At 38.5% G+C, this 18,266-nt stretch overlaps 1 protein-coding gene across 1 annotated transcript; it reads right to left on the bottom strand.

Annotated features, from left to right (window-relative positions):
- Nucleotides 1-271: 271 nt before the first annotated feature.
- On the bottom strand, nucleotides 272-17,160 carry gna14a (guanine nucleotide binding protein (G protein), alpha 14a). Its single transcript, XM_012850284.3, has 7 exons — nucleotides 16,654-17,160; nucleotides 3,914-4,098; nucleotides 3,675-3,829; nucleotides 2,601-2,729; nucleotides 2,393-2,522; nucleotides 882-1,035; nucleotides 272-751 (listed from the first exon to the last, which is right to left on the bottom strand). The coding sequence occupies exons 1-7, from the start codon at nucleotides 16,772-16,774 to the stop codon at nucleotides 561-563; spliced, it is 1,065 nt and encodes a 354-aa protein (XP_012705738.1). The 5' UTR covers nucleotides 16,775-17,160; the 3' UTR covers nucleotides 272-560.
- Between the last annotated feature and the right edge of the window lie 1,106 nt (nucleotides 17,161-18,266).

The following is an 18,266-nucleotide window of genomic DNA, read 5'->3' on the forward strand; positions in this document are numbered from 1 at the left end:
AAATTTCAGTGCAATCTTTATTAATCTGTAGTACCAAGAACAACATTTTTGTACTTCTCAGTTTTTTACAACAATATCCACAAATATTATTTTCACTTCAGCTTAAATAACAACCAGCTTTAGCTTCTATAAGTACATCTCAGTTTATGTACATCTAAACAAGAGAAAGCTTGATAGTAAATTAGCCTCTTGCATCAGTGCCTAAAGAAGCTCTTTCTGCTACATGAGAATATATTAGTCAAAACCTCTTCTAAGATTTCAATATATATAATTTTTTTAAAGAAAGACATTCACACTTTGAGTAAGTCAATAAGTTACCTCCTAAGTTTCACATTCTTACTACGACTTTGAAGTAGCCTTTACAGCAGAACTGAAAAGACAAGATGAACTTAATCTATACAAAGTTACGATTTAGGCAGAAAAACCTACACAACTCATTGTTTATGCCTTGCTGGTTCCATCTGTTCAGCTAAATAGGATCTTGTGCATAATATTTTATCCAGGAAAGCTTTTACATCAGGCATGGGCCAACAGCACTATGGCATTTGCTTCAGTGGTAGCTACACCAGGTTGAAGTCCTTAAGGTTGGCCGTGAGGATGGTGTCTTTCACGGCCACAAAGATCAGGCGGATGTTTTCGGTGTCCGTGGCGCAGGTGAAGTGGGAGTACAGCTTCTTGTCTTTGTTGGGATTTTGTTCTTGGTACATCCTGAGGATGAAGTCCTGAGCTGCTGACGCGTCCTGCTGAGGTCCTGCAAAGGAGTGACGAGGTATTGTTTGAGGAAAAACTAAGTTAACCCTTTTAATGCCATTTACTAACCATTTAAACTCAGACTCAACTAGTTAAGATTCAAGATCTGATGGGAAAATATAAAATCTAACCTGTGAATTCAGGGAAGTAGGTGACTATGTGAGAGTACATGATCTTCTCCTTGAGGATGTCTGTCTTGTTGAGGAAAAGAATGACAGAGGACTTCTCGAACCAGGGGTAGGTGATGATGGTTTTGAACAGGGCTTTGCTCTCCTCCATGCGATTCTAAGGATGAGACGACAGTGGAGCTAGATTTTAAAACAGCCAACTTGCAATTAAGAAAGGAATAAAACTGCAATAAACGAAACTTAAATCAGTTTTAATTTTTTAGCAATGGTATTGTGTTGAATGGTTGTGTGGCTGCATATTGGAAACAGAAAAAGGACAGAGTGAAGACTTCTGCAACAAAGATCTTAGACACAAGCTCAGTTGAAGTAAATGGGTGAAGATGATTCATTTATTTTTAGCCATCAAAAATAGGCTCTATTAGAAACACTTTTTGCCCCAGAATTTGGAAAAATGTAATCTATGATGGTAGGGTTAGGGTTAGACCCAATGAGACTGAGGATCAAGGATACAACTGAGTTTATTGTAAGGATTTGCTCACACAGGGAGTCAACAGCCAGACCAACAAGGCAATCAAAGTTATTCTGTATAAGCATAAGGTTAAGAAAATGTGAAGTTAAGAAAAGGCTTTCTTTCATTGTGAGTTTCCCTTTTTTTTGTCATGTCAGTAATAAAAGAAAGTCCATGACTTGTGTTGGATCAAAAACCACATTATCCAAGCTTAGCTCATTGACCAGATGATAATCAGCTAAAGCTACATTTTGTCCCCCCCCCCCCCCCCCCCCCCCCCCCCCCTGTGTCTGAGTCCAACAAAGAATAGATAATTTGACACAGCTGACATCTGAGTGTGATATTTTCCCTTTCAACCAAACGTGTAGCATTAGCTTTACGTTACTTTTACAACCACGTGCTTTCAGAGACGGAGTAGTTTATTATAACAGTGACATCTTGAAGAAGGTGGATAATGCTGAGAAAATTGAGACTTGTGCTTAGTACCAAATGGGCTATTTTCGGTAAAAATGTTGGGAGAAATGAGAGAGCTGGTTTACACTTCTTTACATCAAAGTTACCATGCTGGGCGGAAGCAGAGCAAAAATCACATCTACCGCAATGCTGTCAGAATTTGATGTTTAATGTGATGTTTTTTGTCACAGGCGCCATTTCCTATTGTCCAGAACAAAGGCAAACTGGACTCATGACAAAGCGCTTTTAATTCTTTCGCATAGGAAACTCGTTTGTTAAATGTCCAAGCTGATGGTCCCCGAAAGCATTTCTTCCCCTCACTGGACAAGGCACCAAACAAATCTTCCCTTTATGAAGCCAAACTCAAGCAGGGGACTTCATCACTCATCCTTCGTGGGAGGACATTATGTTATGCACTGATGCCCAGGTTCACCCGTCCAAACGTAATGCTTCTGTTTCTTATTGTAAAACATTTCTCAAATTTGGTGATGAAAATGAACATAACAGTTATGAGATACAAGCCTGAATAAAAGTGTTCTGGTGGGACTCTCACCTCATTGTCGCACTCTGCCAAGACCTGGTCGTACTCACTGAGCGCCACCAGGAAGATGATGGAGGTGACGTTCTCAAAGCAGTGGATCCACTTCCTCCTCTCTGACCTCTGTCCTCCAACATCCACCATCCTGCCAACAAACCAGCCACAGTGAGCAACACCCAACGCTGCAGTGGGATGTTTTAAAGAGCTCAAACTTCTATTTTACCTGAAAATGACGTTCTCCATGTCAAAGGGATACTCGATGATACCCGTTGTTGGCACTCTGACTCGAAGGATGTCCTGGAGGTCTGGTAGGTAAGAAGGCTGGGAAATCCGATCCAAGTCGCTCAGATAACTGAAATGATTCACAGCGGTGACATTATGAGAGGAGATAATAGTTAAGTTAAAGAGAGTCAGCTTTCTGAAAAAGCCTGACAAGTAGTACTGGTGCAAAGCAAGCATGAGGCAATAAGCAATGTGAAATGTTTGATTATGAAGCCGTTTATGGAAACTTCGGAAGAATCCAACAGGTAAGAGCTTTGTTGCGTTACAGGAGTAAAAATAGAGCACACTTTAGCTAATAAGAGGATTTGCATTTCCAAGAATAGAAGAGGGGGAAAAAAAAAAGCTAAAAAAAGAAAACATGCTTTTCTCTTTCAATTTCACTAGGCGAGTAAGAGACAGGTTTTATTTATTAGGCATAATCCTTTTTCTACTATGAGTGGGTGCTCATCTGCATGGCCAGAAATTGGCCTTGCAAGTCCTATTTGCAGCTCTTCCGTCTATTTTAAAAGCATGGGACCAAACCTGACACGGTTATGTGGCGTGAATAAAGGCAGCCGTCCAACACTAGATCTCTTTTGGTTTTAAAACTGAGTTTCAGGAGTTTTATTTCAGTATATTGCCCTGGCAGAATTAACTATTTAGATTTTATTTTTTTTAAAAGGGGCAAACAGATGCCTGTTTTTTTTCCATTGTTCTATAAGTCTATATACCAAAAAGCAGATAAAATCATACTTTTTTTAAGTATCCAAAGAATTTGGATATAGTAATTGTCCTAACCTTTTTGACCTAAACAGTATGTAATCCTGATATCCTGTTATGTTCGGGTCAGACGAGAACACCAGGCATTCAACAACTGGCCCAGTGAATGACAAAGAAAACATTAATAGTTTCAAGCAGCTTGTCTTAAATGAATTCATAAAATCTGAAAATGTAAGGCAGGGGCCATTGCGTCCTAATCTGGGCTCTGGGGTTTGCTTTAATGAGCTGTAAACCATCTGGATGGCTGAACTCTCACTATTTGGTGGAGTCGGACAGCTGGTACTCCCTGCGTCTGTCGTAGCACTCCTGGATTCCACCGTCGTTCCACAGGTTCCTGATGGCCACCACAAGGTTCTGATCCAACTCCTCCACCTTGTCCACCTCTACCTCCAGGACTGAATTTGCACTGTTCTGTGGACAAAGGGAACAAATAATTAGTTTAGAGTTGATTTATGTATATTTTTTCTATCTAGTGTTACTGGCTTCTGAGCCCACCTGGTTCTGCGGATCAGAGAAGGATATGCCGAGCGGCCCCATGGCTCGGATCATGGTCTGCATCGATGTGTAGATGTTCTGGAAGACCAGCTTGGCGTAACTCCTCTTGTCGTCGTCTGTGTATCCCCCTCCATGGATGATCCTCATCTGTTTGATAAAGGTGCTCTTCCCACTCTCACCGGTGCCTGTTCAGAGACAGAGAAGCTTACACTCAGCAATTTGTATTCATGTGTGCCACATCCTTATAATATTTACATTTGGAAGCTGCTGTGAGATGTGAGGTGTAAGCCTCAGAAAGCTGCTAATATGCTCAATGCTTTGCCTTCAGCTTGAGGAGGTCTAGTTCTGGCATCAGGCGGCTCGGTCAAAAACATATTTAATGAGAGGGACAATTAGTCAGTTGAAAGTATATAATTCACAGCAAAAAAGGAACCAAAGGTGAGTCAAATTTGATTGAAATTAGTGTATGTGGCCTTAATTTGAGGCACGTTTAAATGATCTACTGATTGAATAAAATTTTTACATTTAAAATAGGAATAACTTATCTCCATCATCTTATTTCAAGTGCAGAAGATCTAATTATCTTATTTTAGGGGGGGGGGGGATAACCTTATTTACCTGCTCAAATCAAGGACAAATACACCTTCTTCAACAAATTTTTACTTACTTTTAGTTTCCTTTTTGCAGTGTGTGGTGTTACTGTGAAGTCATATGCAAGACTCGTTTTAGACGATCATCTTAATCCATCCTAACCTTGGAGATGATTGAATAAAGATCTAACATTTATAGCTCAAGCACATAAGGAAGATTCCACCATCTAAAGAAATTCTTGTTTAAATAATTGTACATTTCCAGGGTTTCTGATTATATTACAGCATATTACTGTACTTTAGATTAAGATTCATGGTAGAACAGGTGACCTGTGCTAGTGGGCTGAGCACACATCCTGGGGGAGCCCCGGTGTTAGTGAGGAGTCAAAGAGAGGCGTGCCTGTCAACTCTCACACTCTGTGGGGTTTGTTTAAAACTCCACAATCCAACAGAGATTATTTAATCCCAGATTAAGGAGTTTGGCTCGACGTAGCACCAGATTGTATTGAAGGGGCCTAGTCCCGTACTATGACTGTACAAATTTCTATGCTAGCTCACTCAGATGTTTTCCAATTAAATTATCACACCCTGTTGGCTTAATATATTTTATTGTTGTGTTTTAAACTTTGTTTTTCCTCTATTTGTTAGTAAATAAAGCGCTTGTGTGCATATTTACCACCAAAACCATATGACCGGAGGTATAAGGACCTTGTACAGGTAAAAGGTCTCATTGCGTATAGCAGTGGAGTTGAGCGACTCAGCAACGCCCAGCGGAGGTGCGAAAAGAAAAAGTCCAAAAATCAAGTGTAAAAATGCACGGGAAATATTTGATGCCAAGAGGGATAAGACATGAGTAAGCGCCGCAGGACGGCTTACTGGTCCTTAAGGCCTAAACACTCCAAACATTTTTCGGCCTGAAGTAGCTACGTCAACTGTCACCATCTTGCTTCCTGATTGTTGCGCGGTTACCGCCTGCTGATGGCGCAACAATGTTAATGTCTTCTGATTGCGCCCGGTGCAAAGTTCTTTTCAGAAAAAAAAAGGACTAAGTAAACAGTATCAGGACGGATGCTTGGTGTATATTGTTTTATTTGAAGATGAATATATGTTGTTTTGTGTTTTTTTTAGTAGCCACAGTATGTGACTAGGCTCTTTAAAGGCCAAGCTGAAGTCGACCAAGAGGAGCCTCGCATAGATGTTCCCATGGTCTAGATCTCCCAACAGTCTGTGAAGCACAATGGAGACGACGTCCTCAGTCGACCTGTTCTCCCTGTATGCAAATCAATATGCGTCCAGTGTTGATGATATTGCTTGTTTAATGTATTTGATAACCAGTTTTTCTGGGCATATGTCAAGCATAGAAGAGAGTGCCACAAGTCCTCTTTCATCTGCAAAGACTTCAGAGTTTAATTGTGAACGGTAATAGTCCCACTTTACCTTTTTAAATCCATAAAATTCTTGGAATATAGCAAACATTCTTTAGTTGTGTTTAATTGTTTCACATGAGTGGAATGAAGTGCATTTTCAGTCAAATCCTAATTTTTTTTAAAGATTTTAAGAGGTGATCAGAATAATAGGAGTTTGTTTAAAAAGTGAGTGAAGCTCATAACTCTTATAATAGATTTTATTTGCATGCAGAGAAAATTACTGGGAACACGGCAGCGTCTAATCCGAATCAGAGCAGGAATGATCTAATTCGTTTTCGATTTACAGAAAGTGAGAATGTTAGGGCAGGTAAAAATAGAAGCGTTTGTATTTTTCTTTACAAACTCAAACATTTACTGTATAAAACTGAAAAATGCTCCAGTAGATTTAGCCTTTTGTGATTTTCTGAACTAATTAGTTGTACAGCCACTGTTTCTAAGAACTGCTTTGCATCAGTGTTAGATGAAGTTGACCAGCTTCTGGCGCCTGTGTGCAGGTTTTCCAACCATTTTGGCCTCAGAAACGGCTTCACATGTTTCTTCTGACAGGAAGTAATGTAAATGTTTTTGAGTGGCCCAACTAGATACCTGATTGAATTTGTGGAGGGGACTGTAAGGAGCACTTTCAATCTCAAAGATGAAAAATGTATCACCAGACAATATGTCAACACTGCTTTTTAATCTTTTTTTTTTCAATGCTAATTTTTAGAGCAGAAAGTGATTGTACTGCAACTAAGAAGCAACAATTAACAATGTCAAACAAAAGATATCTACAAAAATCCTCTTACTAACAGTTAGGGCACTACTACGTGTGTATAACTACATCGATCCGCATCGATATATCGATTACATGATTAACGAACCAATTACATCGATATAAAATGAAAATATCGATTCATATCGTCATTTTAAAATGATGCCTTTATTTTGAAATTCAGGCATCAGACTATATTGAACAGGTGATCTATTATCGTCATTATTGTTATTATTTTAAATTTTGAAGAATGCTGTTTTTAATTTAAATGCCTTCTACATGTAACAACTTAGAAAAAAATGGTCACATAATATAATAATTTTTTTTGTGAGTTGATATCAATGCAAATAATAGTAGATGAGCAGATGATATCACATCGATCTAAAATTTTAACAGACTTTTTGATATCAGCAAATATCTTATCTCATAAAAATAAATCAATATAACATTTCATTGTGATACTGTAGGGGATTTACACCCCTACATTTTACCCCCTAATAGCTGGCCTTATCCCCTCTTGCTGAAGTTACTTTAGGGAGACCTTTTTGCATCCATTGATCAGTTACTAACATTAGTCTGAGTAAAACTGGCTCCACTCTTCACTTTCAGCTTCTAGATGTTTGAGGCATTTCTTGCACCTACAGCCATGTCCAGGTCCCTGAGTCACCTCATCTGAATGAGATAAAAATCTGAGCTTCCACTGACTCGGACTCTCTCAGTTTTCAGTCAATGCTTGGTGAATTTACTTATAAGTTTTGGGTCACTGTCATGTATAACTCATGGTAGTGACATGTTTTATAAAGCCATCCATGACCGACATGGATGAAGAGTCAGAAGATTTTGCTGGAAGTGACTGAAATCTTGCTTTTATGTCTACTCTAAAAAGAAAAAAAAACAACTGGGATAAAGAATATCATTATTTTATGGCAGACCCCATGACTGATCCAGATAAATGGCTGTAGTGCCACACTGCAAAAAAGGTACAAAAAGTAAGTAACATTTTCTTAAAATTAGTATATTTTTCCTTGATTTGAGCAGCTAAATAAGACTATTTGCCAATGGAATGAGAATTTCCACCCCTAAAATAGGATAATTAGATATCCTGCACTTGAAATAAGATGATAGAGATGATTTGTTCTTATTTTAAGTATAAAAATCTTATTCCATTGGCAGATCGAATGATTTACCAGCTTGAATCAAAGAGGATTTTACCTGCTTTTAGTTCCCTTTTTACAGTGCATGAGACAGAGACAAAAGTTGTAAATTTTTCAATATTCTTGTGTCGCATTGCAAGTCCGCGTGTGCACGTCTATGTGTACAAAATAAAAATTTCACATGCATGAATTTTGCTGGTCGCTTGGCTGGAGGAGGGCGGGCTGTTGTCGCCTCATCGCATACGGTCCATAGGAAATGAATGGAGAGGGAGCGAGGTCTCTCCCCGTGTGTTGAATACATTACCATAATTTTCACTTCCAGTGTCAGGAGCAAATCAAACTAATGTTTGATGTGTAAAGAGGGAAAACTTTCTTCTAAGTGCTGAGAAACAATGTTATAATGATGTGCACCTCACTTGGGATTTTAGCAATTCAGAGTGGGAATGAAAGTGGGAGGTATCTTAATTTTATCCTTACCAGAAATAGCACTTTAATTAGATCTTTAAAAACGTTTAAAAAAGTATTTTCTTTGATTTTTTTTTTATTTGTTTGTTTGGTTATATTACTTGATTTTCTTTTTTTTTTTTACATTTACATTACATATCAATTTGTCCACATATATTAGAAAAACACAGTCTGTCATAGGGGGGTCCTAATGTTTTTCACATGACTATACATTTGTGAAATCTTTATCTAAAGTGAAACAAAAGGTCACCGGATAAATTTGGTAGAAAGTAGAACATTTCCCTGTGAAATGCGGAGGGAACAACATGTAAATACTTGAAGTACAGCAGCCGACCCACAAACATAGAGTGACTTTCCAGTTTCCCCCGCAGCCGTAATAAAACGCCTGTCAGTGTTTCTGAACAGCTTTTTACCTAGTACCAGGATAAAGTAAATAATTAAAAAAATATATAAAAAAAAAAACAGGTAAACAAGCTCTATGACAACGCTTGACTGACTGCTAACTTGTCCAAGCAGGAATCTGCAGGCAAACTCAACAATTTGAATGCAGATTTGACTGTCAAAAGTGCATCTGGCTGCTACTATGCGGGAGCAACAAGGAATTGACTCGTGTCCTTCAAGCTGCAGGTGGTTTGAATCCCGAGTAAGGTTGCTCTCATGTGATTGATTGATACCAAACAACCTCAGCTGTCTTCTGTCATTAGATGTTTTTTTTTGTTTGTTTTTCGTTTTTTGAGGTAGTGAGAGAGCGCCAGTGCATTTTCATAACAAGCCAAACTGGTTATTTTAGTTAGACAGGATCCTTATAAAATCCAATACATATGAAAAGTGAGCGTTTTTACCGGAGCAAGTACAGTCAAATGATCTACACTTCACTGAGAGCAGTGAATGTTTGTACGCACACTTGGCTTTTGTAACCCAGTTTAATAACTGGGTTTATGTTATTCGCCTGTTTTTTTAATGGCGGCCAACATGGCTTTCCATAAGTTAACGCACATCCGCTGGTGCCACCTGTAACTTTAGATCACCACACCGTGAGTCCCTCAAAAATAACGTGTTCTCTGAGGATTTACAAAGTCTGTAACTGCTTCCATTTTAAAAAGATAATTATCATTCAGATCACATAGAGCCCTGTGGTCGATCAAATCCAAATGCCGGTAGATTTAAAGATGAAAGATTAATCTGCGGATCTGCGTTTCTGCCTGTGCTCAGTCTTAGAGCTGGCAGCTGTTTCCAAGTGTCGTGTCTTGCTTTGCATGGCATTAAGAAAAAGTCCAGTCTTTACATTTCAGCAAGCAAACTTTAGCCAAATCTTCTGAATTTGAATGTACCTTGTTTACAAGTCAAGTTTCTTGGAGATGAGGTGGAAGAGGAGGCAAATTCTGCTGCTTCTGCTGCTTTGTTGTCATCATTCGGGAGGAAAGCCTTAGTTCGACGAGCTTTGTTCACTCTTTCTGTTTTAGCTGGTGACAGATGGTTTCGTATCATGTTGGTGAATATTTCAACATGATACGAGATCCAATAACTGAGGAATGTGACAATATTTTTGTAAAAGAAGGAGCAGCTGTGTAAATTGTTAATGTAATAACATGCTTCAAATTGTAAATCATTCAAACAATAAGATTTAGAAACAAATAAATAAAAAAGGCCAACAGAATGGATCCTAGGTTAAGACTCTAATTATTCCTACCCTGGGCAGATTTGGATTTCAATTTATTTTCTTTTAATAATTTAAGATAATAAAATAACATTAAAGGAGTATACAACTTGAAAAACTTTTTTTAAGCTAGTGTTTGCATTTTAATAAAAAGAAAATGGAATGTCGTACATTTTTAACACTTTTCTTATTAACTGGTGGAAAACTCTTTATTGCATCACAGCAATCAAGCCTTCTTATAATTGCTGAGCAGCATTTTGCATTTTTCCTATGGTATTTATCTGGTTTAAGTCTGAGGTTGGAAGGGCTCCTTGCCATCACCCAAATATTTAAATCGCAGGGATTCTCTCTCAGACTGAATTATTTTAGAAAGAAATAAATATTTTTCATTGCAATTGTACATTCCGATAAAACGTGTCTTCTACATTTAACCCATGCCTTAGGGAGCAGACAGGCACAAGGCCATTTTAAACTTGACATCAAACACTGATTATTGTTTTGTTGTTTGAAATAGCTTTGAAAAGACAACTCTTTATCCTTTGACAGGCATAGAAACATTAATTTCTCTGGCAGAATATGTTCCTCGCCGGGACAGTCAGGTGCTGAGTCAGCAACAAACCCTGGATCGGGCAGAGCTGCCGAGTGGTAACGGAAATCCTTCAAGGCCCGGACACAGAAATGTGCTCCGAAAGCTCAGGGTTGAACAGATACAGGAAATAACCTCTAGCAGAACAATGTGTCGGGTTTGTTGTCCAGGAGAAGGTGGACCAGACTGATGGGAGCCCGCACAGATATAAAAAAAAAAAAAAAAAAAGAGCAAAAGGTCCCTCCATTTTGTCCTCATTGCTTGCTGGGACTCGAGGCTTCCTCTGTTCAGCTCCACCCTCCTCAGCAAAGTGGGGCACAGAAAGTGGGGCCCACAAGCAAAAACTAAAACAAAACATGTCAATTGCACATTGAACAGGTTTTCTTTTGCTTTAATGTATGTGCAGTCAATGGGAAGCTGGCTGCGTGCATTGGATTTTCAGAATAGGAGGCTATTATCCAGGCTTTTTCTGGTACTGCACAGCATTTTATACCACCACTGATTGACATTATTTTCTGCATTTTGATTGGTTGTGGTGTGGGGATGCATTTCTATCCAGAGAAGACAAGAAAATGCAGATTCCTGTTCACATAGGAAATTTGTAAGATACTTTGTGTTAGTCTCTGGAGGAAGTTGCATTACATTTCTAAGACATTTCCAGTGATTCTAAGAAACTGAACAGAGCAGCAACTCTTTGAAATCTCTGCACCTGTGATTAGAAACGTTGCACAAGCTGCTTGACATCAGAGATTTCATTGCACACATTCTGCACAATGTTGTGGTAAATCCACAGAATATCTTTAGTGTGATGCTCCTTCAGCTCCTCTAAAAACTACTCAGTTCTGCACTTTTATTTCTCACAATGGGGGGAAAAAAACTACATTAATAATTTTCAGGTGCTTCGACATAATAAATGATCAAATGATTTTGAAACAATCACCTTCCCTTTTTACTTAGTCTGCGCATATGTTAAAGAAACGTTTGCTCTCAACATTTCTCAAACCATAAAGCTGCTGAAGGCTGCGGGGACTTTTGGAATAAAAGATCAGATGAATATCAGATCCAGGTTTTATCCCAAACGAAACACTGTGACCGAAGTCAACACAACACAGCGTGTTATGTTGTTTCAAGCCAAAGAAAAGGGAACGGGCTAAATGTACTAAATGCGCTAAATGACAACTAAACCCATTGCCTGGCAGTTTCCCAGGGCGCCATTAGAAGAGAGGGCGTATAATTGTGTTTGTGGCATTGCTGCTTGTTAGCGTCAATCAATCTGAGCCCACCTTGGATAGAGAGCAAGTTAACCTGTGACATTCTCTCTCCTGTTAGCAAGAAGGAGACTCGCTTCTGATGTTCCTATGCTTAGAGAGTTAGAGAAACGGCATTCATGCAACAACCCCGCTGGTCAGCATTTGTGCTTTGGTCATCAATCTCCCTGACTTTTATTGTTTTTGACATTCCTGGTTCTGTAGAAAACACCGGTATGAATAACAGGTAGGAAATCCCCTCCCCTGAGTCATATTGTGTACTAAGGCTAAAATACAGGATCAATAAAATATTTAATCTGAATTGTAGTTACTTGTGTAGGTGTGCTTGCTTGTGTTTTTTCATGTGTACATGTGTGTATTTGCCTGTGTAAAGAGGCATGCGGTGTAACACAGCTTCCTTGTTGGTGATAAAAGATAAAAAAAAAAAAAAGAGGACCCATCCGCATCCACAGATGCGCCACAGACCTCACACCTGCACACACTTCCTAGACAGGAAAGCGCCGTCAGTGTGAATGAATGTGATGTTAACGCTCGGAGATAAGAACTACTACTGGGTGGCTACCACATGCCTGCCGTGTTTTGTGCAAATGAAACTCGCTCGTCAGGTGGGATTTCCAGGCAAATGCTGGATGCAAAAGAAGAAGTCAGTACAACAAACTGATTTTTCTGCAGTCCGAGCTGTGCAAGAACAAAAACGTCCCCTGATGTATGATTTACATAAATTTATCTGACAGAATGTCTGTTGTGCTGCTGGATATTAAACAGCAACAGCCTGGGAGCTCAACCCATTACCTGCTCATACAGCGGAAACACGGGCATGAGTTTCATTCCCCTACTGTGGTCATTTAAAAACACTGATGATGTGTTTCATCATTTCTTTTTCTTTTTTATCTTAATTTTGTTACTGAATTGTACTTTTGGTCCGTTATCTTAAAGGGAACATTTTAATTTATCAACTTGAAGTCCTTTTAAATCATTTATGAAGGATATTCATATTAGAGATGCTAAATGTATCAGTTTTAACAGAGAGTATAAAAAAATAATAATAATAATGAAGAAGGAAACCCTAATATTTGTGATCATCAATGATTGGTTGTTTAAGTTTTATTTACAGAAAATTATAGAATTGACTGATTAATTTGATTACACTGGGCTTTTATTTCAGTACTGTCTTGAGCTGCCGTCATCTTGTAAAAGAGGTTTTAAATTACAACAGGGGTTTCTGGATTGAATAGAGTATATGTAAATACAATATTTAGTTTGTTAATGTTTAATATTATTTTCAAATGTTCATTGAAAACCATACTATTTCATGAAAGAAAACATTATTCTTGTTTTGAATATAATTTCTCTAAGATCATTTCTTTTATTTTCTTTGAATAGTCCCAAATATGTAGTTGAAAAACATTCAGCTCTGAGGTAAACTTCTAAACTTTTGGCTTTTTCAGAAGCAAAGCCACTGAAATGAACTACTTTAAAGATGATTGTGTTGTTTTTGTTCTGCTTCGCTCCACTCGTGCTCTCTGTGGGCCTGAATGAGAATGACTGTGACCATCTTAATGAAGCCCACTGAGAGCCTTGAGTCATTCTGACCAGTTTAACAAATCAAATTACAACTGAGATGCTGAAAAGCATAGAAAACGTTGTATCTGTGTCCAAATCAATAAGTTTAGAGTTAAACTGAATTGGAATGAATTGCTTTATTGTCCCCTGTGGGGACAAATACTGTTTTTTTTTACCACCATCATAATTGGAGGTTTGATCACTTTTAACATCTAATTTGGAAAAGTGTCCTTTGTGTATGTTTTTTTTTCTTGAAGGCTGTTCCTATTCCTGGTTCTCACATGTCTTCTATGACTATTTCATCAGCCTTTTCACTATTAATGAGCAGGATGTATCAGTAGCAACAAAGAGGGTTTTAGGCTGCCTGATCTCTTATGTGCCAGCTCAATATCAGATAAAATAGGATTTAAAATCTTTTTTTTTTTTCAGCTGCCAATGGCGCTACTCCACTTTAAAAGTGACCCTTTCCAAATGAACAGTGGGTGCTAACTTGTGGTTCATGTTCTGTTTCGTGGTGGGATTTGCATGAGTTTTGCATGAGGCGCACCCGCAGCAGCTAGTTATGGCTCCAACTCAGCACGGAACGAGGTGTCTGTAGGGCTATGGTGGCCCTGAGCCGCTCCCACACAGCTGCAGTAAAATGCAACCAAACTGATGCAACAGGCCTGTTCTCTCAGTGACGCTATCACACTGCTGCTTCAAAACGTGCACTGGATCAGAAAACACGATAAGATGTGGAAAAGTCAAGTTAGTCACAAAAATAGAAATGTGTTAGTCTGATCACCTGTTGCTCTATAAAAAATTACATTAGGATGGTATTCAAATTTAGCCATCTAATTATCATTTCATTTAAATGATGTGAGTCGTAATGTGAATGTAAATAGTACAAACTTGGTAAAAGTTACAAACTTTCATACATATTTGTGGTCGAGGAGGTTTCTGTGCTGAAGCAGCTTTAGCTTTCTTTTAGCGCCGGCTAATGCTACGGTCGAACATGCTAGCAAAGTGAGCTCCTTGACTCTCAGACAGTCGCTGATCATCATCTCAGCTGTGTTTGCCAGGGTAAGGTTCAACATGCCACCTTATTGGTGTAGATTTGAAATATTCATGACTATTTCAATGATGCATTAATCCCAAACCGCTTATTTTCTTATTCTTCTTCACATGGGAGAGCAGGCTACACTGTAAAATGGAATTTTGAAAGGTATTAAATATCAGGTGTAATGCATTTTGAAATTGGAATTCAGCTAGTTAGTTTGTAAACATAGTATTCAGTAATAGTGTGATATTAACTGCATTATTTTGGTAACAAATTGACATTTGATTAGAATTGAGCTGATAAATTGGTTTACTATCAGCTATTCTCATTTGTTTGGTGCGATGGCCATTAGGGAATAGTTCAGTTACGCCAGCCAAACTTACTACCAGGCTGAGCCTCAAGTCAGTCGTTGCCGATAACCAACACGATTGTCGTGAACAAACAGTCATATCACCTAGAACAGACTTATAAAGTCCATTGATGTTTTCAGAAAGTTTTATTAATTTAGCACAAACCAGTTCTTCTTCTTTGTTGCTGTTTAACACTGAATACAGACCACACTGTAAAACTGTATTTTGAAGGTTATTAAATATTAGCCAATAAATGTGTTTCAATTTTGATCAACAGTATTAGTTTGTAGATGTTTAATGCTGGCAAAATTCTTGCAGCATTCGACAGGTCATCCATAAAAAAATTTTTCATTTTAATTTAACTGAAGATGTCAGTTTGTTCCACACAGCATGCAAATGCCGAGAATAACAGAGGACGGTAAGGGCTATCTTTGTTTTAGATGTTTCATCAATAAATATATTATTTAATACAACATTTCCAAATGTTGTATGACTTATGGTTGAAAAGGTTTCTTTCTTGGAGCCAGAATTAAAGTTTATATTCAGCAGCAGCTAGCAAAAGCGCTAATGCTAAAGCCAAACATGCTAGCAAGCGGAGCTCCTTGACCTTTAGGCAACAGTAGCTAATGGACAGCTTGACGACATCTTGGTTGTCGTCAAGCAAAAGGCATCATTCCTACTAGCTAGAATAGATTTATAAAGTTTATCACTATTTCAGTGACTTTAGCTGTTTGTTCTAATTTTTTTTAACATGGGAGAACAAGCATAATGTTCTATTAGTTACAATTTGCCTAAGCTGAGTAGACTACTGGTAGACCCATTTTTAAATAGGCTTACATTTTTATATTTTAGTTGTTAAAGTTATTAAAAGGTATTTTCAGAAATATTTATTACAATCTACCCAAATTAAATGTGTGCATTTAGTTTCAGCAGTTTTTTTATTATTATTATTATTATTATTATTATTATTATTATTATTATTATTATTATTATTATTATTATTATTATTATTATTGAATTCAGTTATTTGAGTGGAACACATTAAGACATCCCCCTCAATTATACTGGTACCCAACAATTAAAAAAATAATAAGTTACAAGCATAATATGGAATCCATGAAAACACTGGCTATTCCACTATCCCTAAGTCTTAACTTCTTTCTCAGTTGCTATGTTCTTTCTCAAGTTTACGGCAGGAAAAGATAACAGCTCATCCCCATCTCCCCACTTCCTTCCTCAAACCCTAAATTCATCCAACAGGCAGATCTCTCAAGGACAATGGGTTTTATTATTTAAGTCATTTAATTATAATATATAGTGATTATTTTTCAGCATTTTTCCAATAATGTTCCCGAAAACCCGCAATTCATAAATCAGCCATGGTGCGTAAAGTTGATGGCACAGTTTTCGCGCACAGCAGCGTTTTTTTTTTTTTTTTTTTTTTTTTTTTTTTTTTAAGCGATACGAGTCAAGAAAGTAGAAAATACAGTTGAACCAAAAATAAGTTAAGGTCTTATTTAATTAAATTTTTTTCATGGATCGGCTTTCCCGACTTTGGCCCTACACTTAAAAAAGAAGAAAAAAAAACTTTGCCGAGGTGTGATCAGGAAGCAGCGAGGTAATGGTGAATATTTTAGAATTCACAGGTCGTACATATGTCACACCCACACTTTCAAAAAGGGGAGAAAATGGAGAGAACAAAATCAACAATGGTAACGTTTTAAAATCGTATTCAACTGAACTTTAAAATTAAAACAAATATTGGTTCCCCTCCAGCCAAACGGTGGCAGATGAAAGGCTGGAAACACACATTCCTGCTGCGTTTCCTGCGCTGCGCTGTCAGAGCCTCTTGGTTCGGCCCCAGCAGGCTCAGATGTGGCTGATGCTCACCTAACAGCAGCAGCTTCAGCTCCCTGCGGGAGTCCTTCTTGTCTCTCCGCAGCTGCTCCTCAATCGCGTCGTTGATCCTCCTGGTCTCCCGGTCCTCCGCCGACACACAACACCCAGCCATCCTCCTGCAGACTGAGCCGATGGCCCCAATGGTGATGAGCCGTCTGCGGTCAAAATGAAATAAGAAAAAAAACTTTTTGGGGGTCTTTGGATGACAAAACAAAAAGCGTCAAAGCTCAGCAGGTCACAGTTTCAACGGGAAAGGGGCGCAGAGCATCCTCAGAAAGGAAGGACTTTCTTCTTTAGAAAAAAAAAGTAATAAATAAACTGGAAAGGTCAGCTGAGAAATACTCTTGCTCTTCCAGCTGTGTGTATCTTTCAGCGGATCAGACAAAAAAAAATCCCTTTTCCTTGAGGAGCTCTTTCTTTCAGGTCCTTGAGGACAAAGTGCAGCGGTGAGTCTGAACCACGGAGATGGTTGGTGAACTTTTTTTTCCTGTCCAGTCAAGAGGGCGTGGCAATGGCCACAAATAGCAGGGGATAAATGGGAAGTGAGCCTTCTTTCACAGGCAGCAGGCAGCAGACCTCATCACACACCTGTGGCTCCAGTGCGTGGAGCGCTCAGGGAGCAGGCCCGCTCCATACACCCCCAGCAGAGCGTGGGAGGGAAGGGTTAAGTGGCTCAGCACCCATTCTCATGAGATTCTTCAAACGACCGCCAGGGGTCAGTGTGGAGAAACTGAAGAAATTTAGTGTCAGTAACTACCTAAACATATTTCAATTTCAAGCATCCTTTACAGGTGCATAGCCACGTTATTTGACTTATTCTTTTTTTAAATGCACATGTCAGTAACTCATTCTGGTTGCATACAAAGCTTACAAGACGATTATCACGTCCTGCTGGCGTGTTAGTTATTATCTTTGTCGTTTTACTCTTCGTTTTTACTCAATTTGTTACTAAATAAGGCTGTTAATGTTTATTTACAGTAGCAACAGCAGCATGACTCTGCGCATGCTCAGGTGGGGGGGATAAACCAGGAAGCGGATAACGGCTATTAGCAGCTCCCAGCAAAGTAATGGAAACAATGGTCCAAGATCCAGTGAAAAAAACACAAGAAATATATGAATAGGACACAGAAACGACTGGAACTGCGCTGAAGGTTGGTGTTAGCTGAAGTGGAAGCTAAAGATAAGCTGCCAGGATATGACTGCAGAGTTGACTGACGTGAGTAAATGTTTTATACTGTGATAATAATAATAGCAGCAATGCTCTTCTTAGCCTCTACAGTCTTAAGCACAAACAACATTATATATATAGATTGAGTGATTGGTTCTTAACTTGGTGCTCTGTCCCTGTTTGAGTTTATGAACGGGAAATAAATTTCTCCATAATGTTCCGATATGAGGCTCTTAGAGTTGCTGTTTGATCGGTTTATTGAATTAGTGATGGTTGGTCTTTGATCACAGTGAGCTGCCGGTTTACAGCAACACATTTCAGAGGGTCAGGCTCGGTTCGGCACTATTGTTAGTAGTGATTTATTAATTTTTATTTTATTTTTTATTAAGCTTTCTGATAGTTCTGGGGTACTGCTGGTAGGTAGATGGGGCCACAT

This window comes from Fundulus heteroclitus, chromosome 12, assembly GCF_011125445.2.
Source record: "Fundulus heteroclitus isolate FHET01 chromosome 12, MU-UCD_Fhet_4.1, whole genome shotgun sequence".
NCBI lineage: Eukaryota > Metazoa > Chordata > Actinopteri > Cyprinodontiformes > Fundulidae > Fundulus > Fundulus heteroclitus.

Excerpts from the sequence above, each read along its gene's own strand:
- gna14a (XM_012850284.3), bottom strand. The coding sequence starts at position 16,774 with ATGGCTGGGTGTTGTGTGTCGGCGGAGGACCGGGAGACCAGGAGGATC. Across the intron at positions 3,830-3,913 it reads TCTCTGATCCGCAGAACCAG|AACAGTGCAAATTCAGTCCT; the intron begins GTGGGCTCAGAA and ends CTTTGTCCACAG. Across the intron at positions 2,523-2,600 it reads ATGGAGAACGTCATTTTCAG|GATGGTGGATGTTGGAGGAC; the intron begins GTAAAATAGAAG and ends GTTTGTTGGCAG.